Source organism: Salvelinus sp. IW2-2015, unplaced genomic scaffold (assembly GCF_002910315.2).
Source record: "Salvelinus sp. IW2-2015 unplaced genomic scaffold, ASM291031v2 Un_scaffold1634, whole genome shotgun sequence".
NCBI classification, from domain to species: Eukaryota; Metazoa; Chordata; class Actinopteri; order Salmoniformes; family Salmonidae; genus Salvelinus; species Salvelinus sp. IW2-2015.
In genome coordinates, this window is record NW_019943050.1 from 24,313 (window position 1) to 48,637 (window position 24,325).

Genomic DNA, 24,325 nt, shown 5'->3' on the forward strand with positions numbered 1-24,325 from the left:
TTAATGTTTTTTTCGAAGAGGTGTGGATCATCCTAATTTGGACCATATTAATTAATGAGCCAAATCTCTTTTTCGTCCACTTTCATATTCAAAAGGATCCACCTTTCAAATCATTCCTGACTGTTTGTACATTCAGATCGACATTTTTGTTAATTAATATCATCACACCCTTTGAGTTCCTTTGTCCATGACAGAAAATTATTTCACCACCCCATTCCTTTTTCCACACAACTTCATCTAAGGATGTAGAGTGAGTTTCCTGTAAACAGTATATGTTATATTCCTTTTCTTTTAGCCATGTAAAGACTGATCTTCTTTTTTTATAATCTGCTACACCATTAAAATTATAACTGGCTACACTTAGTTCACCCCTTACCATAACTAGATACTATTCTCAGTCTAAATTGACCATAATTAGTGCTTGTAAAGTTACTGCCATCAGAGGTATTATGAAGGTCAAAACTAGAGCTTTCAAATGTCTGATATTTAGAATTCAAGAAATAGGTTCTAGCAATATTTGTTTTATTCCCTTGCCTGTTTGCCTGTGAGCCAATGCCACAAAATTGAGACAAGATATTATGTGTGTAGCAAATTTTATTCTTAATAAAACCTCAAAGGAAATGCATAGCAACAGCCTGTCTATAGCAAGACCTGGGCGTTTATATATCTGACACGTATCAGTTCCGATTTCTATAGTTCTCACTGGTTTCATTTGTGTGTGTGTGTGTGTGTGTGTTGTGTGTGTGTGTGTGTGTGTGTGTGTTGTGTGTGTGTGGTGTGTGTTGTGTGTGGTTGTTGTGTGTGTGTGTGTGTTTTGTGTGTGTGTGTGTGTGTGTGTTGTGTGTGTGATGTGTGTGTGTGGTGTGTGTGTGGTGTGTGTGGTGTGTGTGTGTGTTGTGTGTGTGTTGTGTTGTGTGTGTGTGTGTGTGTGTGTGTGTGTGTGTGGTGTGTGTGTGTGTGTGTGTGTGTGTGTGTGTGTGTACAGGCACCTGGTTTTCAATTCCCCATGTTAGGACTGTTTGTCACATTCAATCTACAGATGTTCAGTATTTGTTCCACTGTGTCAGCAGCTATGAGAATAAAGGCTAACCCAACAGGGAAAACCTGCCAGCTCTCATCACACTCCACAATTAGACATTCATCCATGTTTCTCAAACATCAAATTTCAAAGTTGTTCCAAATGTCAGGTTTAAGGTTTAAGGTTAGAATTATGTTCAGGGATTTACTCCAAATTCTTAAAGTTAGGCATTAACTCTGAATGGTAAAGGTTAAGGTTTGGGATAGGCTTAAATGTTTTTTAATCAAAAGGAACTTTCTATGCTTACTCCCATCCTCCATCCCCATCCACAACACCCGAGCAAAACTCAAACCTACTTGAAGGTAACACTGTTGCCCCTAGTGGCCGGATTCCATGTCATCTCCTCAGATATGGATGGATGTTGAATACTGACTTATATAACAGGTGACCTGGCTGGGCAAAACATTGCTGAAATTACAGAACATCATAATGAATGTAATACTGGTTGTCATGATGTCATAATTAAGGTAAAACTGGTTCATATGGTGTCATAATGAATGTAAAACTGGTTGTAATGATGTCATAATTAAGGTAAAACTGGTTGATATGGTGTCATAATGAATGTAAAACTGGTTGATATGTCATAATGAATGCAAAACTGGTTAATATGATGTCATAATGAATGTAAAACTGGTTGATATGTCATAATGAATGTAAAACTGGTTGATATGATGTCATAATGAATCTTGCCCACTGTGGAAATCACTCTTTGAACCCCAGTAACATGGGCTGCCTATGACTAGGGCCTGGTGAAGTAATTGATCAGGAAATGCTTGTTTTAACTATAGTATATAATTAGGATCAGGAGTTTTTCCTGACATGCTTGGCCTGGCCAGAAAGAACTCTTGCCCTTACTATGTAGGCTATGACACAAACCTATGGACATAAACTCTGCCTACTGACAGTGCTTGACTTGGACTGAAATTAATGCCTTGCCGGTACTGTTTATACTTAGGTGCAGGAGCTCCACAATACTTTTGAGCTAAAAGTTTAAAAGAGGTGCAGGATCTCAAGCTGTAACAAATGTGAGGTCCTGGTATTCAGCTTCGGTGAGCTCCTGCCCAAGTTAAGCACTGCCTACTGAACCCGAAGGACCTCCTTTGGGAAATTCTCCTTCCTGATTCTTTCACTAAGTAACTTTTTTATTTTTTATTTAACTAGGCAAGTCAGTTAAGAACAAATTCTTATTTACAACGACGGCCTACCCCAGCCAACCCCTAACCCGGATGACGCTGGGCCAATTGCGTGCCGCCCTACGGGACTCCCAATCACAGCTAGTTGTGATACAGCCTGGAATGGAACCAGGGTCTGTAGTGACGCCTCTAGCACTGAGATGCAGTGCCTTTGACCGCTGTGATACAGCCTGGAATCAAACCAGGGTCTGTAGTGACGCCTCTAGCACTGAGATGCAGTGCCTTTGACCGCTGTGGTACAGTCTGGAATCAAACCAGGGTCTGTAGTGACGCCTCTAGCACTGAGATGCAGTGCCTTAGACCGCTGTGATACAGCCTGGAATCAAACGCAGGTCTGTAGTGATGCCTCTAGCACTGAGATGCAAGTGCTTAGACCGCTGTGATACAGCCTGGAATCAAACCAGGGTCTGTAGTGATGCCTCTAGCACTGAGATGCAGTGCCTTTGACCGCTTGTGATACAGCCTGGAATCAAACCAGGGTCTGTAGTGCGCCTCTAGCACTGAGATGCAGTGCCTTTGACCGCTGTGATACAGCCTGGAATCAAACCAGGGTCTGTAGTGAGCCTCTAGCACTGAGATGCAGTGCCTTTGACGCTGTGATACAGCTGGAATCAAACCAGGGTCTGTAGTGATGCCTCTAGCACTGAGATGCAGTGCCTTTGACCGCGGTGATACAGCCTGGAATCAAACCAGGGTCTGTAGTGACGCCTCTAGCACTGAGATGCAGTGCCTTTGAGACCGCTGTGATACAGCCTGGAATTCAAACCAGGGTCTGTAGTGACGCCTCTAGCATTGAGATGCAGTGCCTTGACCGTGTGATACAGCCTGGAATAAAACCAGGGTCTGTAGTGACGCCTCTAGCATGAGGCAGTGCCTTTGACCGCTGTGATACAGCCTGGAATCAAACCAGGGTCTGTAGTGACGCCTCTAGCACTGAGATGCAGTGCCTTTGACCGCTGTGATACAGTCTGGAATCAAACCAGGGTCTGTAGTGACGCCTCTAGCACTGAGATGCAGTGCCTTTGACCGCTGTGATACAGCCTGGAATCAAACCAGGGTCTGTAGTGACGCCTCTACACTGAGATGCAGTGCCTTTGACCGCTGTGATACAGTCTGGAATCAAACCAGGGTCTGTAGTGACGCCTCTAGCACTGAGATGCAGTGCCTTTGACCGCTGCGCCACTCGGGAACTTCACAAGTCTGGGAGTCAGCGAGGTACAAATATGTTCCCAGATAGGCTGCCAAAGGCTTTCTGCCCCGCCTGATTCCCCAGTTGCTTAAGAAATCCAGTGTATATCATGCAATTGGACACATTTTTGGGCAGGGGCATGGAATGGCCATTCTCTAAATCCCTGGCGTCGGCAGCTTTCAGATGTTTTATCAAAAGCACCACGGCTGTGTCTCAATGGCTCTCTTTCCTTGTATATTTCACTGCTTCCTTCCCTCATGTATTTTGTTCCATGATCACTGATTCGTCAAGACATGACAGGACGGGTGAAAGCGTGGATGGATGAGTAAAATCCTGTCTTTGCAATGACAGTGGTCTAACTAAGTTGCTGTATAATGCCTGTATGGTATAGGATCAGGGAGTCTCCCTGTCTCTAATGTAAATCTGGCTGAGTAACAAGCCTAATGAGTTTAGGGGTTAATGTTAAGATCAGGGGAGGCTGGTGGGAGGAGCTATAGGAGGACGGGCTCCTTGATAATGGCTGGGATGATATGAATGGAACGGTATCAAACACATCAAACGTATGTTACATTTATTCCATTACAGCCATTGCAGTAAGCCCGTTCTCCTCTAGCTCATCTCACCAGCCTCCTGTGGTTAATATAGGATACGATAAGCTATAATAGCTGAGTTTACACTTCCCCTATCTACTGTCGGTCATATTTCAACAGAAAACAATGGCAATGTCCTTGTCTATATTTCATATCAATAAACACATGAATACAATATAGCCTATATACCGTGGAAAAACATCCATAAACCATTTTAGCTGGAAATATCAGGATTTATCACTAACCAATGAAAAATACAACTCCCTAAACTCTTTGCAGGGTCCGACTTGACAACCGTCCAATCCGCGTCATGACAGCTCCGCACGTGACTCTGGGTGAAGTTCTTCTTCCTGAGAGCGGTGCAAAACAGACCGACAAAATTCGGGAACGGAGAATAGCAGTTTGTGGGTAAGTAACATAAATCACGAGGAAAATACCACGGCGTTGACATTTTGTGGGCTTTTCGGCAGCGGTTGGTTGATGTTACATTGTGCTGAGACTAAATAAATGGTCTTATTTGAGTTCTAAAGTATCTATCGGTTTGTTATTCTGGCCTTCGCGATTTCCTGGTCGCGACTCGCTCCATGATGTCTATGCACTGACTCGAGCGTTGGCTTGGCGCTGGTGCTGGAATGGGGCAGGGGCGAAGTTGTAAAAGTTGGTTTGTCGTCTGTTTGAAGCCTTCATTTGGATGAATTCAGTTCAGTTGGTAGTTATTGCTTGTGTTTACAATGCTCTTTGTGCCGTAACGTCTTTAGGGTTGAAGCAGAATTTTTTTTCCCCCACACAACATTGAAGCTAGTTTCACATTCCATTTATTCTACGCCTCACTAGCTTCGGGGCAACTAGGCGAGTTTGTTGGGACATTTAATGTTGCTAACCAGTGGTGGAAAAAATACCCAATTGTCATACTTGAATAAAAGGAAAGATACATTTTCCATAGAAAATGAAAGTCAAGTGAAAGTCACACAGCAAAACAAATGCTACTTGAATAAAAGTCTAAACTTATTTGGTTTTACATATAAAAGTTATTGCTATAACATACTTAAGTATCAAAAGTAAAAGTATAAATAATTTCACACATTTACGGATAGCGAGGGACACACTACAACACTCGGGACATAATTTACAAACTAAGCATTTGTGTTTAGGTAGTCTGTCAGATCAGGGGCAGAAGGGATGAGCAGGGATGTTCCCTTGATAAGTGTTTGAATTTGACCATTTTCCTGTCCAGCTAAGCATTCGAAATGTATCGAGTACTTTTGGGTGGCAGGGAAAATGCATGGAGTAAAAAGTACATCATTTTCTTTAGGAATGTAGTGGAGTAAAAGTTGTCAAAAAATATGAATAGTTAAGTACAGATACCCCCCAAAACGACCTTAAATAGTACTTTAAAGTATTTTCACTTAATTACTTTACACCACTGAAGCTAACATCACTTGATTTTGGGAATCTGGCTAGTCAGCAAGCAGGAATTACAAGTTGTCAGTTAGAATATAAATGATTTCATATAATTTGTGTGTTATGATTTAATTCAAAACATGACTGATTTAATTTCTCATGTTGTTGCATTGCAAGTTTCACTTCACTTGGGACATTCCCATGCTACTTTCTCGCTATTTACCCACTGACTGGATACACATTGAAAGTTGGGGAGTTTTCTAGCCCTTGAKCACGACTCTCAGTTCCCTCACGTTACACACAAGTAATTGGATGAAGGCGACTTCCGTACGGGGGAGTTTTGTGTTAACGTTAACACTGAACGTTAACACTGAACATTAACACTGAACGTTAACACTGAACGTTAACACTGAACATTAACACTGAACATTAACACTGAACATCTCTCGAGGTACGGTTTTGGAAGCACATCAGCAAGAAATCATTTTTGAAAAACAAAATGTTATATTGATACACACCTTTTTTCATTGAGTTAGTGTCCCCACACTGCCATATCTCCATGTTACAGCGCTTGTTTACAGAAAACAGACAGAAGACAGAAGCGACCACCTGTGCTAATTAGGGTAAGTGTATCTATTAAGCCCACCAAAATAAAAGTTTAGACATTTCTAACATATACTGCCCTAATTTTTGTTTAAAAAAGTAGTTAAAATGAAAGATTAATCTCTCATATGAAGCTTTATGACTTTAWTTWTTTTTTWTTTTTATCATAAGCCATAAAAATATTTGAAATGGGTAAAGTCTGGACTGGGCTTAATGGGTACCGAATGTACCCTTCTTAAGCACATCGGTGATTCATATTAGCCAACCACTGAAATAATCCATTTCAATTCATTTAAATGTTCAAAACTGACTTATCTAAAGTATATGTGTAGGTTTATGAATGTCCCCTAAAGTTATTAAAATAAACTGATCATTGCTATTCATCATGAAAGTAGCACTTATAACAGGGGTGTGTCCAATCGTATCCACAGAGAGCAGTGTAGAGTTTAGGCTTTTGTTTTTGACAACCAGTACACATCTGATTCAACTAATTATAGACTTCAAAACATGATTAATTGAATCAGGCGTGTAACTACTTGGTTCGAACACCAACCTGGTCCCTCTATGGATAAAAAGCCATGCACAAAGACATAACAACTTTCAATGAATTATCTGAAAGCTGATTCACATTTCCTGTACTACTACTCTTGTTAATTAGTTCAACTTGTCTTCCTAAAGCCCGTCTGAAGACCGGTTTTAAAATCTCCCTCTCTACTGTGTCTTAAAGTACAAGTGGTGGACCAACAAAATGGAATCGCCTGGATGAATGGAAGACAGAAATATGATAATGCCCCGGCCCTAACTGCATGAGTAGTCGCCCAATAGTTATCTTCTTATCCCTCATTTGTTTGCATGTGTGTCCTCTACTTGTAGATCTTATATCCCTCAACCCTGAACTAATTCTTCTCTCTCAGCATCAACGACTACCTGTCCACTCCAAACGTCTTGGACAGAGTACAGAGGTTTGGATAATAGATGGATAATATGCTTAACTGTAGTTTGTGTGTTTTAATCAACTTAAACCTGAAAAAAAAAAACATTTATGTTCATTGAATATTAGAGATCAACACACTATCCCTGTGTTTCAATGCATACTGGGCTTAATGGGAGCGTACTGGGCTTAATGGGAGCGTACTGGGCTTAATGGGAGCGTACTGGGCTGAATGGGAGCGTACTGGGCTGAATGGGAGCGTACTGGGCTGAATGGGAGCGTACTGGGCTGAATGGGAGCRTACTGGGCTGAATGGGAGCRTRCTGGGCTGAATGGGGGGGGGGCGCTGGGCTGAATGGGGGGGGCGCTGGGCTGAATGGGGGGGGGCGCTGGGCTGAATGGGGGGGGCGCAGGAATAAAAAAGGAGCGTACAGGGCTGAATGGGGGGGGGCGCTGGGCTGAATTGGAACAACACTGATTTATGTTGAGACAAAAATAGCAAAGTCTACTCAAAATTAGTATTGAACAATATTGCTTTATTGTAATTTACATTCTTTATAGAGGGAATGCTTTCTGTGCTACTGTTCCCTTTAAGCTGAGATAAATATCACATTTACAAAAATGGCATCTATGCAAGGTTMATTTAACAGTAAAATAAGACTAAATGCATTTAAAAATGTAAGGTGTGAATGCCTGAATCTATAATCTTGTTGTAGTTCACAGTTATGTTGCTCCTGTGTGACTGTGGCACGACTGCTAGCATGAAAAACACATATTTTCAATTGGCAAGAAGTAGTCATGAATGCTCATGAAGTATGCTATCATGTGCATGTATCAGCACATTCATCTCTTGATTTTACCAAAAGTATGATCACTTATCTGAGAAGGTACACAAAATATGTTTATCTGAGGGTTGCCTCAACACAAGTTATTTTTTTCTGCTTTGAAATTGGCCACTAGTGGAAACTTAAACAACTCTCAACTTAATAATAAAACATCTGATTGGCTTAGAACAGTGGTCACCAACCGGTTGTGCGTGATCGACTAGTCCATCTYCAAGATATTTCTAGTCGATCGCCAAACATTTCTGTAAAAAAACAACGGTAAAGCCTTGCTTTCCTATTTTATTTTTGTATTCGTCTCACGCTGTTGGCGGTAGGTGCAGCCGATTTCAGCTGCACTGCGTGCCGGGTAGTGGAAGTGTTCCGATTTTGAACCATTTCATGTGTCTGAAGGTACAAACTCTGCCTTCCCGGCGGGCCTGGAGAGAGAATTTTGTCCACTATAACCTACCGCTGGCTTATTGGGTGGCTGCGATGACCGTGTCTGCAAAAAAAAGTTACGGATGTATCGACCAGCTGAAATAGTTGAAATGGCAGAAAATGTTTTTTTTATTTTTTTGTATTTTCAATCCAAAGATGGTAGTGGGCTGAATAGGTCCGTTTACCCTAGCTATCTAGCATGCTCAGAACACCTGTGTGGAAGTGTAACTCGGGAAGTGTAGCAGAAGAAGTGTGGTTTGGTCAGGTGGAGGCACCCATAGCTGCATGTATCTGTAACTGCTACAGTAAGTCTATCATTTTTATTTTATTTTTAAGGTTTCTTTCTCGCTGATGAAAGATGAGGGCCATATGTTTCAAAAGCCGTCTCGCAATCAATGATTATTGATGTTTCCAAACGTTAAAACAAAGCATCAGGATTTTAGTTCACATGAGCCAGTCGCTGGTAGGGCTGTTGCGGTGACCGACACTGGCGGTCACGAGCCATKAAGGCAGTCAAAGTACACGTGACATCACGGTAATTAGGTTTCTCCAAGCTGTGATGCTGCTGATGGTCATTAGTAGCCTACTAAACTTGCTAACTGCCTGGTACTCGGCACTCTATTGTCCATCTAATCACTCTGACATCAATGCAAATGTCATCGGAAATCAAACACTTCATGAGAGCTCATGTTGCGCAACATTTCTATAGGCAATGCAATGCTTTAGAACAGAGTGATGGCCTCTTAACTTCCTGCGGATCAGTGGRGCGCTAGCGACAACTTCTGGTGAAATTGCAAAGCGCCAAATTTCAAATTAAATTACTATAAATATTAAACGTTCATGAAATCACAAGTGCAATACATCAAAATAAAGCTTAACTTGTTGTTAATCCAGCCGCCGTGTCAGATTTCAAAAAGGCTTTACGGCGAAAGCAAACCGTGCGATTATCTGAGGACAGCGCCCAGCACACACATGCATAACAAATCATTTTCAACCAGGGAGTTGCGACACGAAAGTCAGAAATAGCGATATAATATATGACTTACCTTTGAAGATCTTCTTCTGTTGACACTCCTAAAGGTCCCAGTTACATTACAAATGGTCCTTTTGTTCGATCAAGTCCTTCTTTATATCCATAAAAACTCAGTTTAGCTGGCGCGCTTCAGTCAATGATCCAATCGGTTTCCCGCCTTCAAAATGCATACAAAATGAATCCCAAACGTTACCAATAAACTTATCCAAACAAGTCACTCAACGTTTATAATCAAACCTTAGGTACCCTAATACGCAAATAAATGCAAAAATTTGAGACGGAGAATCGTTATTGTCTTTACCTGAGAAAAATACCAAAGAACGCGCTCTCATTCACGCACTTGGAAACACTACAGCCCAAATGGGAGCAACCTAGAAAAACTACAATTTCTGGCTAATATATATATATWTTTTTTAACTCTTTCTAAAGACTGTTGACATCTAGTGGAAGTCCTAGGAACTGCAATCAAGCACAATTTCGCCTTATTATAAAAGTGCCAGCCATTGAAATCAGTGGTAGGATGAAAACATTTTTTGGGGGGATGGTTTGTCCTTGGGGTTTCGCCTGTCATTTCAGTTCTGTTATACTCACAGACATTATTTTAATAGTTTTATAAACTTTAGATCAACCAATTTCTAAAGACTGACATCTAGTAGAAGCCATAGGAACTGCAACCAGATGCCTCAGAAATCTAGATTCCCATAGAAAACCAATTGAAAACACACTGAACTCACATTTTTTTCCTGGATGGTTTGTCCTCGGGTTTTCACCTGCTAAATAAGTTCTGTTATACTCACAGACATTATTTTAACAGTTTTAGAAACTTTAGAGTCCTTTCTATCCAAATCTACCAATTGTATGCATATCCTAGCTTCTGGGCCTGAGTAGCAGGCAGTTTACTTTGGGCAGGCACGCTTTTCATCCGGATGTCAGAATACTGCCCCCTATCCCAAAGAAGTTAAGAGCAGGATCCAATCAGCTTTCTATAGGCTAGGCCTATACTATTTATTTCTCAACTTTCTGAATATTAAGCACATTACTCTTTACAACAGGAGTATAGTCTACCTGGCTGGCATGAAAATGAACCAGGGGAAAAGCGTCCTCCATTCGCTATTTAAGTGCACAGGTGACATGTCATTTTCACCGCTGCTCCTGTTTTGAGACGGGTGCATGATAATGGTCCATTCTAAGTCCAAACAAATTTCACACACCTTATTTAGTGAATGGAAAGACAAGATTAAATCAAGAATAGTGTGATAGGTGACAATATTACCCTTTCACTTGTGAATTGTATATCACTTATGATTGATGCCCAGCGTAAGGCAAACGATGCATTTTTTTTGTGACTTAAAAAAAATAAACATAGTTGCACACCTCGTGCCTTGCCCATAAGCCTATGTTTTGATAAGGTTTGTATCACAACTGAAGTGGCCAAATAACTTTAAAATTAAGCACATTAATCCGCTTTACAAGGTGTGTAGAGCCTAACTGGCATACATAAGCAGTGCTTGAGTTTCAAGTTTGGGGAAGATAATTTTAACCATAAAAATGCACCTTTTATAATAAAAGCATTACATGCATAATGTCATTTGCGGTCACTTTTGATAATGGTGTTTTCCCGCTAAAGGAACTTTTACGCTTATTGCCTACTGCCATGTGCACATTGCTGCTCTTATAATGTGAAGAAATAGCCTAATAGTTTATCAACATTTTCAGCTTAACCTTCTGATCTGTTGCGTCAGCCACATTGCGGGAAAACCACCAGCAGAAAAACCAAGTTATGTTAATTTGGGATCTATCGCATCCCACAACTGTCCCAGAATATGTTTTGAATATTTATTTCTTGCACAGAATATAATCAGTAAAGTTTTGTACTATGGAGGATAGTAGGTTGACATAGGCGGATGCTTTTGCGGTTCGTTAGGCCTACTCATCTACTTATCTTCAATATGCACCTCAGAATTGGATAAGGACGCGCTGTTGCATCCTCGATGTGTCTGTCGTCACTTGTAGCCTGTGAGAAAGACCAGATCACGTGATGGAGAGCCATGTTAGTGAGAGTGGCTTCGGAGCCCGCAGCACTCTGGGCCAAGGGCGCAATGCAGCACTCTGGGCCAAGGGCGCAATGCAGCACTCTGGGCCAAGGGCGCAATGCAGCACTCTGGGCCAAGGCGCATGGCGACACTCTGGCCAAGGGCGCAATGCAGCACTCTGGGCCAAGGGCCCAATGCAGCACTCTGGGCCAAGGGCCCAATGCAGCACTCTGGGCCAAGGGCACAACGGCCGCTGGCAGCAGGAGACATGTTTTTTTTTTTGTGTGCATTACGGCCACACAAAGGGGATGCCGCCGACATTGTCATTTGCTTGTCAAATTGTGAATGAGAGACTGATGAAGTGTGTACAGCCTGTGTAAAAATCTAAGCAGAGCTCGTGCCTTTTCAAGCCACTTTTTTCAAATCAGCATTAGCTGCATCATGCAGCCTTACAATGTATTAAAAATCTAAACATATAATCCAACATTTGTAGAACAACTAAAGTTACATTAATAACTCTAAATTAAGCATATAGGAATTCCTGTTTCTTTGTTAAACGCTCAACACAGAATAGCCGCATGTGCACAATCCCTTAAATCGTTTTGGAGGAAATATCCTTTCTATTTTATTCAGCTGTGTTCAATTGTATTCGTCATACTATAATATAATGCCACCGAATTCTAAGAAAATCTTGTTTGGAGTGATGAATCACGCTTCACCATATGTCAGTACGGCAGACAAATTTGGGTTTGGTGGATGCCAGGAAAACGCTATCTGCCCCAATGCATAGTGTCAACTGTAAAGTTTGGTGGAGGAGTAGTTGTCTAGGGCTGTTTTTCATGGTTCGGGCTAGGCCCCTTAGTTGCAGTGAAGGGAAATGCTTAACGCTATAGCATACATTGACATTCTAGACGATTCTGTGCTTCCAATTTTGTGGCAACCGTTTGGGGAAGGCCCTTTCCTGTTTCAGCATGACAATGCCCTCGTGCACAAAGCCAGATCAAATATTTTTATAACTTAACCAAGACAGACCACAGCCTGTTTCCAATGGGAACAAATGAGTCATAGTGGGCAGAACAAGCAAGGAGGTGGGCATAGCCAAGCATGAGCTAGCGAGATCCTATTGGCCCGTTCTAGCAYACATCTGCATATTTCCTTTAAGGAACGCCTACTCTGTGAAATGCGCGTGTGCAATAACTCACTTCACCTTTGCACTCCTAAACAATGTGATTACATTTTTTTTTTTTAAGTTTAACTTTGGCAAAAGTTAGTCTACAATACGTAGTCTAATCTGTTCATAACAGATTCTAGTTATGAAACGTAACTGTATTGACATCTAACGTTTCATCGATGAGGACATTTGCAGAATGTCGGACAAAATCCATCTTTTCCCACTGCCGGCCACTGGGCTTCCTCTCAATACCATATTTGGTTGTGAATGGAAACGCCAAGTGGGTGCTTCACATTTTATACATCTGGTGAAATATCTATCTCATTGTTTTGTTTGTGGCGAGGTCCGTACAGAAATGGTTTGTCGAGATCGGTGTTGAAGAACTTGACTGGCCTGCACAGAGCCCTGACCTCAACCCCAAAGGTGTTCAATGGGGTTAATTGGAAAGCTGACTACGAGCCAGGCCTAATCGCCCAACATCGGTGCCCGACCTCATTAATGCTCTTGTGGCTGAATGGAAGCAAGTCCCCGCAGAAATGTTCGATCATCTAGCCGTGGAAAGCCTTCCCAGAAGAGTGGAGGCTGTTATAGCAGCAAAGGGGGGACCAACTCCATATTAATGCCCATGATTTTGGAATGAGATGTTCAAGGAGCAGGCGTCCACATACACTGTGCACTACATGACCAAAAAGTATCACTGGTGTTTATATGTAGGGCCTATCATATTCACTGACAGTATTATCCATGAAAATATAGGCTAGCCTTTATCCATAAATTATCCTTATGATGGCTTTTAATATTCACACGAAGCTTGAAAATAAACATTTATAGAGTCATTACAGAATTTGTGTGGATWTTTATTACCACATAAATGTATCAAAATAGTTTTTCATTTTGCATTAATTCGAGGTAGAGGTAATCAGAAAACTGAATATAGGACGTCCATTTAGGTAATCAGCATCAACCTACAGTATGATAACATTAAGAACAATGAACGGTTTTGATTTGGCCCTCTTCTCTCCCCGGGGAGGTGTGTGTCTATGTGATGGATTGAGTACATCAGAGTAGTCTGTCAGTGACGTATGATCAGGGCTTGCTAATCGTGACAGCCAGGGCAGCCCCCTCGTGCCCTTTCCCTCCACCTCCCACCCTCCACTTCACTTACCAAACCACAGTAACTGTCAAGTGTGTGTGTGTGTCAGACATTTATAAATAGCCATATGCCTAGCTCCTCGTCTCGACGTAGTGCTTCTTCTCTCTGAGCCGATGTTGCTGTAACAGATATAGAGGTCAACGCTTTCCAGTGAAATGATTAATGGCCTGACTTGTACCTTCAGCATTTAAAGGGGCAGTCCATGTTTGGAGTTTTTGAATCAATGATATGTAACCTAAGCCTAGCCAATGAAAAATCTAACCTATCAATGCCTCATGAGCTAACTGAGCTGACTTACCCCCAGCAGAACCCCAAATATAATCTTGTTTTACTCCATTGATCTAAACAATAGTATTGTAAACAAACACTAATTTCAAAACATGGTTAAAATTATCAATTTGTTCCCATGGGGCCAAGCTTCCTGCCATCTAGGACCTATATACAAGGTGGTGTCAGAGGAAGGCCCCAAAAATTGTCAGACTCCAGTCAGGGCCTCCTGAGTGGCGCAGTGGTCTAAGCTGTGCCGCTAGAGATCCTGGTTAGAGTCCAGGCTCTGTCGCAGCCGACCGCGACCGGGAGACCCCTGGGGCGGCGCACAATTGGCCCAGCGTCGTCCGGGTTAGGGGAGGGTTTGGCCGGCAGGGATGTCCTTGTCTCATTGCGCACTAGCGACTCCTGTGGTGGACCGGGCGCAGTGCACGCTGACACGGTTGCCAGGTGTACGGTGTTTCCTCCGGCACATTGATGCTGCTGGCTTCCGGGTTGAGTGGGCTTTGTGTCAAGAAGCGGTGCGGCTTGGTTGGCTTGTGTTTCAGAGGACGCACGGCTCTCGACCTTCACTTCTCCTGAGTCCGTACATAAGTTGCAGCGATGAGACTACCAATTGGATATCACGAAATTAAGGAGAAAAAGGAGTACATTTAAAAAATAAATGTAAGACTCCAGCCACCCTAGTCATAGACTGTTCTCTCTGCTACCGCACGGCAAGCGGTACCGGAGCGCCAAGTCTAGGTCCAAAAGGCTCCTTAACTGTTCTACCCCCAAGCCATAACACTGCTGAACAGCTAATCAAATGGCTAGATGTGTGTGTGTGTGTGTGTGTGTGATAGTAAATCAATGTAGGCTAATTCATGAGACATTTGTAAAACATTAAAGCTTTTACTGCTGTTGGCACTCACACACACACACTTTCCATATCTCATTGTGATGGATCAGACACAGGTCATTTTCATTGCATCATCATCGCTGCTGTTGGAGAGAAAGGAAGAGCCTGCCACATTTTGTTGACTTCGCTATTCTTGAATAAGCTATAGCAGGTGGTAGTAACCACTGTCTCTTTGATGAGCCAAGTACTGTACTTTCACTGTAGGGAGTGGTGTGACACTGACAGGACAGATATTAGTCTGTTAAAGACCTTCGCAGTGACTGTCTTCAGAAGGGCAATGGGGTTCTTCTTTTTGGGTTAACTAACCAMGGGTGGCAACGGTCCAAATGACCTCATTCATCAATATTAATATCTTACTTTTGTTCTCACCTCTCTATCCTTTTCCTCTCCATCTCCTCTGTAGAGTCATGGCCTCTGCTTCAATACCAGTCTACAACTCCTCTAATAATCCCCTGGAAAACAGCTCCAGTCACAATGTAAGTGTGTTCAGTGTGTCTGTTTCTCTCTCTCGTTCTCACTCGCTCTCTTTCCCTTCTCTCTAATTTTTTGTTCTCTATCTCTGTATAGTCCTCTAACTCTCTCTCTGGTCTGTCTGTGTGTGTTCAGTATATATATATATATATATATATAAAAAAATTGTGGTTTGCAGCATGTACAGTTGAAGTCGGAAGTTTACATACACCTTAGCCAAATACATTGAAACTCAGATTTTCACAATTCCTGACATTTAATCATAGTAAAAATTCCCTGTCTTAGGTCAGTTAGGATCACCAATTTATTTTAAGAAAGTGAAATGTCAGAATAATAGTAGAGAGAATGATTTATTTCAGCTTTTATTTCTTTCATCATTCCCAGTGGGTCAGAAGTTTATGGACACTCAATTAGCATTTGGTAGCATTGCCTTTAAATTGTTTAACTTGGGTCAAAAGTTTCGGGGAGCCTTCCACAAGCTTCCCACAATAAGTTGGGTGAATTTTGGCCCATTCGTCCTGACAGAGCTGGTGTAACTGAGTCACGTTTGTAGGCCTCCTTGCTCGTTTAACAGTATAGCTTCCGTCCCTCTCCTCGCCCCAACCTGGGCTCGAACCAGGGACCCTCTGCACACATCAACCACAGTCACCCACGAAGCATCGTTACCCATCGCGCAACAAAAGCCGCGGCCCTTGCAGAGCAAGGGGAACAACTACTTCTAGGTCTCAGAGCGAGTGACGTCACTGATTGAAACACTATTAGCGTGCACCACCGCTAACTAGCTAGCCATTTCACATCAGCCACACTCGCACAGGCTTTTTCAGTTCTGCCCACAAATTCTCTATGGGATTGAGGTCATCGCTTTGTGATAGCCACTCCAATACCTTGACTTTTGTTGTCAACAACTCTGGAACTATGTTTGAGGTCATTGTCCATTTCGAAGACCCATTTGCGACCAAGCTGTAACTTCCTGACTGATGTCTTGAGATGTTGCTTCAATATATACACACAATTTTCCTCCCTCATGATGCCATCTATTTTGTGAAGTGCACCAGTCCCTCCTGCAGCAAAGCACCCCCACAACATGATGCTGCCACCCCCATGCTTCACGGTTAAATGTTCTGTTACCGTACTGTCTCAGCGGGTAGGCTCGGCAGTAAAGATGATACCGTACAACCTGTAATGAACTGTCTCAGCGGGTAGGCTCGGCAGTAAAGATGACACCGTACAACCTGTAATGAACTGTCTCAGCGGGTAGGCTCGGCAGTAAAGATGACACCGTACAACCTGTAATAAACTGTCTCAGCGGGTAGGCTCGGCAGTAAAGATGATACCGACAACCTGTAATAAACTGTCTCAGCGGGTAGGCTCGGCAGTAAAGATGACACCGTACAACCTGTAATGAACTGTCTCAGCGGGTAGGCTCGGCAGTAAGATGACACCGTACAACCTGTAATGAACTGTCTCAGCGGGTAGGCTCGGCAGTAAAGATGATACCGTACAACCTGTAATAAACTGTCTCAGCGGGTAGGCTCGGCAGTAAAGATGATACCGTACAACCTGTAATAAACTGTCTCAGCGGGTAGGCTCGGCAGTAAAGATGATACCGTACAACCTGTAATAAACTACACCATAGACATTATAACCAGTAGATAGTAGTGCTGATGTCGTCCACGGGTTCATTTAGAAAACTCCCGAATGCGCATGAAGCCGGAAGCATTAGAATCTGAAGCGCTCCATATTGCTGAATGCCGCTAAGGGTCGCGGTGAAATGGACGTAAATAACTGTCATGTCTGACGTAGTCGTTTTCATCCAGCTTGAGAGAGTCAACCGGGAGCCTCCTCGTAGCCTGCCGGCCCGTGATTGGTCCGTGTCAGCACGTGGTCCTGTGTGATGACAAATGTAGTAGTCAGAATGGATCACTATTTAGTATCTTGATTTGCAGCAAACTTTAAAATCAGTTACTGCGGGGATCAAATTTGAGGCCAAAGTGTCCGTTTACATTTTTTGGTGTCAGTCGTTCTGGCGATGGTCATTTTACCTAGGCTTTCTAGGGCAGACCAGGGCTTTTGGCAGCGCTTGGTTGCTACACAGTAGCCAACCAGCAGAGCTTGTGACTTCATGCTCCAGACCTGACGCTGGGGCACTGATATAGTGTGTGTGTGTGTCAAGAGCCTGAATCACAAATCCATATTCAGAGTTGTGTTCAGTGTATGTCCCTTAACGCCTAATAACACACACACACACACTCTTCTTCCCCTAACCTAAATGGACTACACTCTGTACAAGCTGTGTTTAACCAGCCTGGGCCCAGTATGGATAGGTGACTATGAAATGGCCAGTTAGGTTAGTCTCCTTATTCATTAATAAACTGTGCACCTTTTTAATAAACCATTTACCTGTTAATAAACGATGCACCTGCGCCTGGTTAGCCTCTTCTGTCATGAATCTCTGATCATTTTTTCCTCTGACCTCCGTAGTCAGTAGCGCTGTCCTGCCCCCTGCAGCGCTGAAAGCTCCCATGTAGCAACTCCCTCTGTGTTGCCCTGACAACCAGCATCATCAAGGCAAAGGCCTGCTGCTGGAGCACCAGCATCATCAAGGCAAAGGCCTGCTGCTGGAGCACCAGCATCATGTATGTCAGTTGGAAAATGTTAGGCCAGTGGTGTTCAAACCTCTCCTCGGAGACCTTGTAGCCCTGTCCTATCTCACCTGATTCACCTACTCAGGACAGGTTAGATTAGTTGTAGCCCTGTCCTATCTCACCTGATTCACCTACTCAGGACAGGTTAGATTAGTTGTAGCCCTGAACTATCTCACCTGATTCACCTACTCAGGACAAGGGTTAGATTAGTTGTAGCCCTGAACTATCTCACCTGATTCACCTACTCAGGACAGTTTCAGGGCTACAACTATCTAACCTGTTCCTGGATAGGTGAACAGGTGAGATAGTTCAGACTACAACTTAATCTAACCATCTCACCTGATTCACCTACTCAGGACAGGTTGATTAGTTGTAGCCCTGAACTCTCTCACCTGATTCACCTACTCAGGACAGGTTAGATTAGTTGTAGCCCTGAACTATCTCACCTGATTCACCTACTCAGGACAGGTTAGATTAGTTGTAGCCCTGAACTATCTCACCTGATTCACCTACTCAGGACAGGTTAGATTAGTTGTAGCCCTGAACTATCTCACCTGATTCACCTACTCAGGACAGGTTAGATTAGTTGTAGCCCTGAACTATCTCACCTGATTCACCTACTCAGACAGGTTAGCATTAGTTGTAGCCCTGAACTATCTCACCTGATTCACCTACTCAGGACAGGTTAGAACACCTGACCTAGGCCATCTAGGTGATTTATTCTCAGTACAGAGACCCTCTTTCATACTCAGATGAGTCATTCTTATTGGCTTTCCAATCAGGAAGTCCCAGAGTGGTAGCCAATAAAAACAGTGCTCTTGTAGCGTTGACTGTTGAGAGTTTTCCATGCAAAACAAATGACTGCTAGGTACAGTAATATGGACACAAGTGTGGCTTTGTCAAGCCCTGGGTAGGCCAGGTCTCTCTGCACTATTATATGTCTCTCGTACACAAACAGTGTGGCTGGATTGGCAGCCAGTTCTCTCAGTAGGGTAACAGAGAGGTGTTGTGTGGTCAGACTGACAGAAGGTTTGGAAGCAGGCTGGGAGTTCTGCACACACACATGGGCACAGTATTACCACTGGAACACTAAGGTCAGTTTGTAGTTACCCCTACTAATGGTTAGGGTTGTGGGAGTGTTATACGTTCTGTAGTTGGACCGTTCAAGTGTCGGAGGAGCAATGATTGAGGACGTTATGAACGAATTAAATAGGCCTGGTCGTGCTTCGGGCTGCCGCACACACACAAACGGAACCTGCACGTGACTTCAGCATAAAAAAATGTGCCCAGAAAAACAAAAAACACGCTATTTACTCAACCTGTGGTAGTCCAACACCAAGATCACACTGTCGCCAATAGCAACAACAACAGCATCACATCAAAGGTGATAGGCTGGTGGTGCTGAAAGGACAGTGACCGTAATACCTGTGCACTCCATTGCGCTGAGGGGGAGGGAGTTTTGGTCAAACACACAGACAAGGCTTTGTACACTCTTGGCATTCTCTCAACCAGCTTCACCTGGAATGCTTTTACAACAGTCTTAAAGGAGTTCCCACATGCTGAACACTTGTTGGCTGCTTTTCCTTCACTCTGCGGTCCAACTCATCCCAAACCATCTTAATTGGTTTGAGGTTGGGTGATCTGTTGCAGCATTCCACCACTCTCCTTCTTGGTCAAATAGCCCTTACACAGCATGGGGGTGTGTTGGGTCGTTGTCCTGTTGAAAAACAAATGATAGTCCCACTAAGCGTAAACCAGATGGGATGGCGTATCACTGTGGTAGCCATGCTGGTTAAGTGCCTTGAATTCTAAATAAATCAGTGTCACCAGCAAAGCACCATCACACCACCTCCTCCATGCTTCACGGTGGGAACCACACATTCGGAGATCATCCGTTCACCTACTCGGCATCTCACAAAGACACGGCGGTTGGAACCAAAAAATCGCAAATTTGGACTCCTCAGACAAAAGAACCGATTTCCAATGGTTTATTGCTCATTTCTTGGCCCAAGCAAATCTCTTCTTCTTATTGGTGTCTGTTAGTAGTGGTTTCATGGAGCAATTTGACCACGAAGGCCTGATTTAACGCAGTCTCTGAACAGTTGGTGTCTGTTACTTGAACTCTGTGAAGCATTTATTTGGGCTGCAATCTGAAGTGCAGTTAATGCTACTGAACTTATCCTCTGCAGCAGAGGTACCTCTAGGTCTTCCTTTCCTGTGGCGGTCCTCATGAGAGCCAGTTTCATCATAGTGATTGATGGTATTTGCACCTGCACTTGAATAAATGTTCAAAGTTCTTGAAATTTTCAAGATTGACTGACCTTCATGTCTTAAAGTAATTATGGACTGTCATTTCTTTGCTTAGTTGAGCTGTTCTTGCCATAATATGGATTTAGCCCTATTTGGTAAAATACCGTCTTCTGTATACCACCCCTACCTTGTCACAACACAACTGATTGACTGAAATGCATTAAGAAGGGGAAAAAAGTCCACAAATTTACTTTTAACAAGACACACCTGTTAATTGAAATGCATTCCAGGTGACTACCTCATGAAGCTGGTTGAGAGAATGCCAGGAGTCTGCAAAGGATGTCTATTTTGAAGAATCTCAAATATAAAATACATTTTKATTTAACACAATTATTTTGCTTACTACATGATTTCATATGTGTTATTTTATAGTTTTGATGTCTTCACTGTAATTCTACAATGTAGCAAATTGTATAAATAAATAAATAACCCTTGAATGAGTAGTAGTTCTAAACCTTTTGACTGGTGCTAAATATATAGGCTACATCTCTGTTGTAGTGAACAGACCAGTTCTACTAGTGTCTGACACCCCTCATTATCTCCAGAGAAATACACTGAGCGTACAAAACCACAAAGGACATGTTGCTATGACTCCAATGCTTCCCACAGTCGTGTCAAGTTGGCTGGATGTCCTTTGGGTGGTGGACTATTCTTGATACGCACGGGAAACTGTTGAGCGTTATAATCCCAGCAGCTTTGCAGTTCATGGCCCAAACCGGTGCGCCTGGCACCTACTACCATACCCCGTTCAAATGCACTTAACACATACACAATCCGTGTCTCCAATTGTCTCAAAGCTTAAAAGTCCTTTTTTAACCGGTCTCCTCCCCTTCATCTACACTGCTTTTGAAGAGGATTAACAGGTGATATCAATAAGTGATCATAGACTGACCAGGTGAATCCAGGTGAAAGCTATGTCATGGGAAGAGCAGGTGTCCTTAATGTTGTGTAATTACCAGCAATGTTCCCTCTAAGGCAGGACTGGCGCACAGAAGAAATGCCTAGCAGAGACACAAGAACGTCACCGAGTTCACGCTAAATAGATAAAAGTTTTTTTATGTGATCGAATCAACATTATCAGCCCCTTTTCAATGCAAAAAACCAAAAGAAATGTAACTTTGCAAGATTGAGTCTGTGATTTTGTTGTAGGCAGAGCGCAACAGGGGTAGGTAGCCCATGAGTTGTCTTTCAGTCACCTGGGAGTGAATGCGCTTTTCAGATCAGTTCAGAGCGCAGATGTACATTATTATTTGCTAGTTAGCGAGTTATTAGCCCAGTTATAGGTCTGCACTGGGAAGTTACTGCTTCATACAAGAGCACAAAACATGTAGGCTACATTTCCAGCTGTCTTTTGAAAAGCCAGTCAGGTAAAAAGCTTATGCCTTAATTAACGGGGCAGTGTTGTATTTTTAGAGACAGGCTTGAATATGTAAATAAGCCAATAGACAGAGGGGTAGCCCACATTGTCTAATTCTCTGTATGGTAATAATAATACATTGTATTTTGTCAAGTGTTTTCTCGCATCATGTTTTATTTCACCTTCTATTTAACCAGGTAGGCCAGTTGAGAACAGGTTCTCATTTACAACTGYGACCTGGCCAAGATAAAGCAAAGCAGTGCAACAAAAACAACAACACAGAGTTACACATAAACAAACGTACAGTCAATAACACAATAGAAAAATCTATATACAGTGTGTGCAAATACAATCATACAATGCAAATTACAGTCCTCTATTTGGTCCATGGTGTTATAGACCAAGTCAACAAAACTAGTAATGTCAAGCTCTTCATAATGTGAGGACTTTTTGAAGTCTCATGCAATGTAGGCCTGCACTGAACACCACATATATGCTACTGTAGGCTATATCATAGACATCAAAAGCTATTTCCATGTGAAAATGTTCTGGGATTTGCTCCATTTGGTTTTGTTGGTAGACCTACATTATGCTCCAATAGCCACAATATCCTATTGGCTACTGTCTCAAACTGTAAGGTTTTCACTGTAAACGGGTGCTGGAAGTTGCACAAAATTCTCACAAGCTTCAAGTTTCCGCTCACGACCTAAACATTTGCTCAGTTCCCCCCAAATGGTTTTTAGCCAACATTTGATTACAAGTGCTTGTAATATTTAGTGTTTTTTACAAAGAAAAGTGCTAAGGAATAGCAGTAATTATGTACAGTCGTGTCATACTTGCCTCTGTCTGTGTGTTTTTCTGTCATATTAATATCCCTCTGTTGCTCTGCAGGCGTCCAGAGAGAGTCTGAAAATGGAACTGCTGGCAGACTGCAGCTTACTGCCCGGCGAGGAGAGAATCATAGGTCTGTGTTCTTCTAAGCCAGTGATTTATGTTGTTGTGGATACTTATTCTAACACTGTTGGACATTGGGAGACTGCTCTCGGCTTTCTATTCTATTAGTAAGGTACAGAAATATTTGTATACGTTCGGTCTGATAGCCTTCCTCTAGACTCGAGGCCCTTTCTAATGGGAACTGTGTTTTAAAGCTGTTGGAGAGATCTTAGAATGACCTGGTTTCACTTCTGTTGTGATAGTTTTTTACATTTGAATCTGATCTGTGTTCTGGTGTGTCAGTATGTTGTCAGTAAATATAACGAGAGAAACCCTGTTGGTTTTGTAACAGGAGAGACTAAATATCTCTCCAACCAAGTCGGCTTGAATTGTTAGTAGTCTCTCTCTCTCGTTGTCTGTCTCTCTCTCTCGTTGTCTGTCTGTCTCTCTCTCTCTCTCTCTCTCTCTCTCTCTCTCTCTCTCTCTCTCTCGTTGTCTGTCTCTCTGGTGTTGTCTGTCTCTCTGTCTCTGTGTGGAGTCATTTCTGGTAGCTATATCTTGGAGAATTAAGAAGAAAAGAGGGGAGTAGGAGAATGATAGGAAGTTTTGTGGAAAGTACAGACAGGTTGAGTGCAGCTTTTGTCTTGCTGTTAGTGTTGTATTGTGGTTAATGTTTGGTTACAATATGGTTCATTGTCAACATGGCTTGTTCGGTGTGGGGGTGGATGGTGGAAATGGGTGTGTGTATCTAGTAAGTCATTTCCCGTCCTTCTCGCTCTCTTTCTCTCTCGTTCGCTCTCTCTCCCTCTCTCGTTCACCCTCTCTCTCGTTCACCCTCTCTCTCGTTCACCCTCTCTCTCGTTCACCCTCTCTCTCTCTCTCTCCAGACAAAGACATCATCTATATCTGTCCATTCAGTGGAGCTCTCAAAGGCAAAGTCTTCATCACTAACTACAGACTCTACTTCAAGAGTGCAGACGCAGTGAGTGACACACACACACACACACACACTCTAGAGGGGTGATCTACTCCTAGACATCTGTGGCGGTGGTTGTGGCAGACAGATTGAAGTCAGCAGAATTCCCAGTCAGTCTAAATGACATGTCTGCTGCGGAAGTGTAGACACATGCTTGCTCCTTGGTGTCAAAGATCTGTTTGATCTATAGGCTAACCCTAGCTGGATGTGGCATTAAAACACTATATTACAGTGTATATGGTGGTCTCGTATTATTGAAGGAGTCCTAATGAAGTAGACCAAGATCTATGACAGATGGGCAACACCCACACATCACTGATCTGCATTGAGCTTGTTATAGCACCCTACTATATGTGTACTGAACAGGAGTTGGCAGTTGTTGGAATATGGGATGAAAAGAAAGGAAAAGGGGCATGGCGGAGAAGGGGCATGGAGGACAGGAAGAAAGGAAGAGGGGCATGGAGAAGAGGGAGGACAGGAAGAAAGGAAGAGGGGTATGGAGAAGAGGGAGGACAGGAAGAAAGGAAGAGGGGCCCAACCAAGCCGCACTGCTTCTTGACACAATGTCGCTTAACCCGGAAGCCAGCCGCACCAATGTGTCGGAGGAAACACTGTACACCTGGTGACCGTGTCAGCGTACATGTGCCCCGGCCCGCCACAGGAGTCGCGAGAGCACGATGGGACAAGGACATCCCTGCGGCCAAACCCTCCCCTAAACCCGACGATGCGGGACAATTGTGCGCTGCCCCATGGGTCACCCGTTCGGGCCGGCTGCTTTACAGCCTGGACTCTAACCAGGATCTCTAGTGGCAACTGCGGATGCAGAGCCTG

The 24,325-nt window shown here is 43.1% G+C and overlaps 1 protein-coding gene across 3 annotated transcripts in view; it reads left to right on the top strand.

The window, feature by feature from the left end:
• The first annotated feature begins 4,379 nt into the window (after positions 1–4,379).
• LOC112071541 (myotubularin) overlaps positions 4,380–24,325 on the top strand; it is a 60,809-nt gene continuing 40,863 nt past the window's right edge. For 2 of the 3 annotated variants that reach the window (XM_070439432.1, XM_070439430.1), the window contains exons 1-4: positions 4,386–4,458; positions 15,206–15,278; positions 22,477–22,549; positions 23,406–23,500. In XM_070439432.1, the coding sequence (XP_070295533.1) occupies positions 15,210–15,278; positions 22,477–22,549; positions 23,406–23,500 (237 nt within the window). In that variant the 5' untranslated portion in view covers positions 4,386–4,458; positions 15,206–15,209. Of the gene's footprint in view, positions 4,459–15,205; positions 15,279–22,476; positions 22,550–23,405; positions 23,501–24,325 lie in introns of all 3 variants that reach the window. The other variant, XM_070439431.1, reaches the window with a different exon arrangement.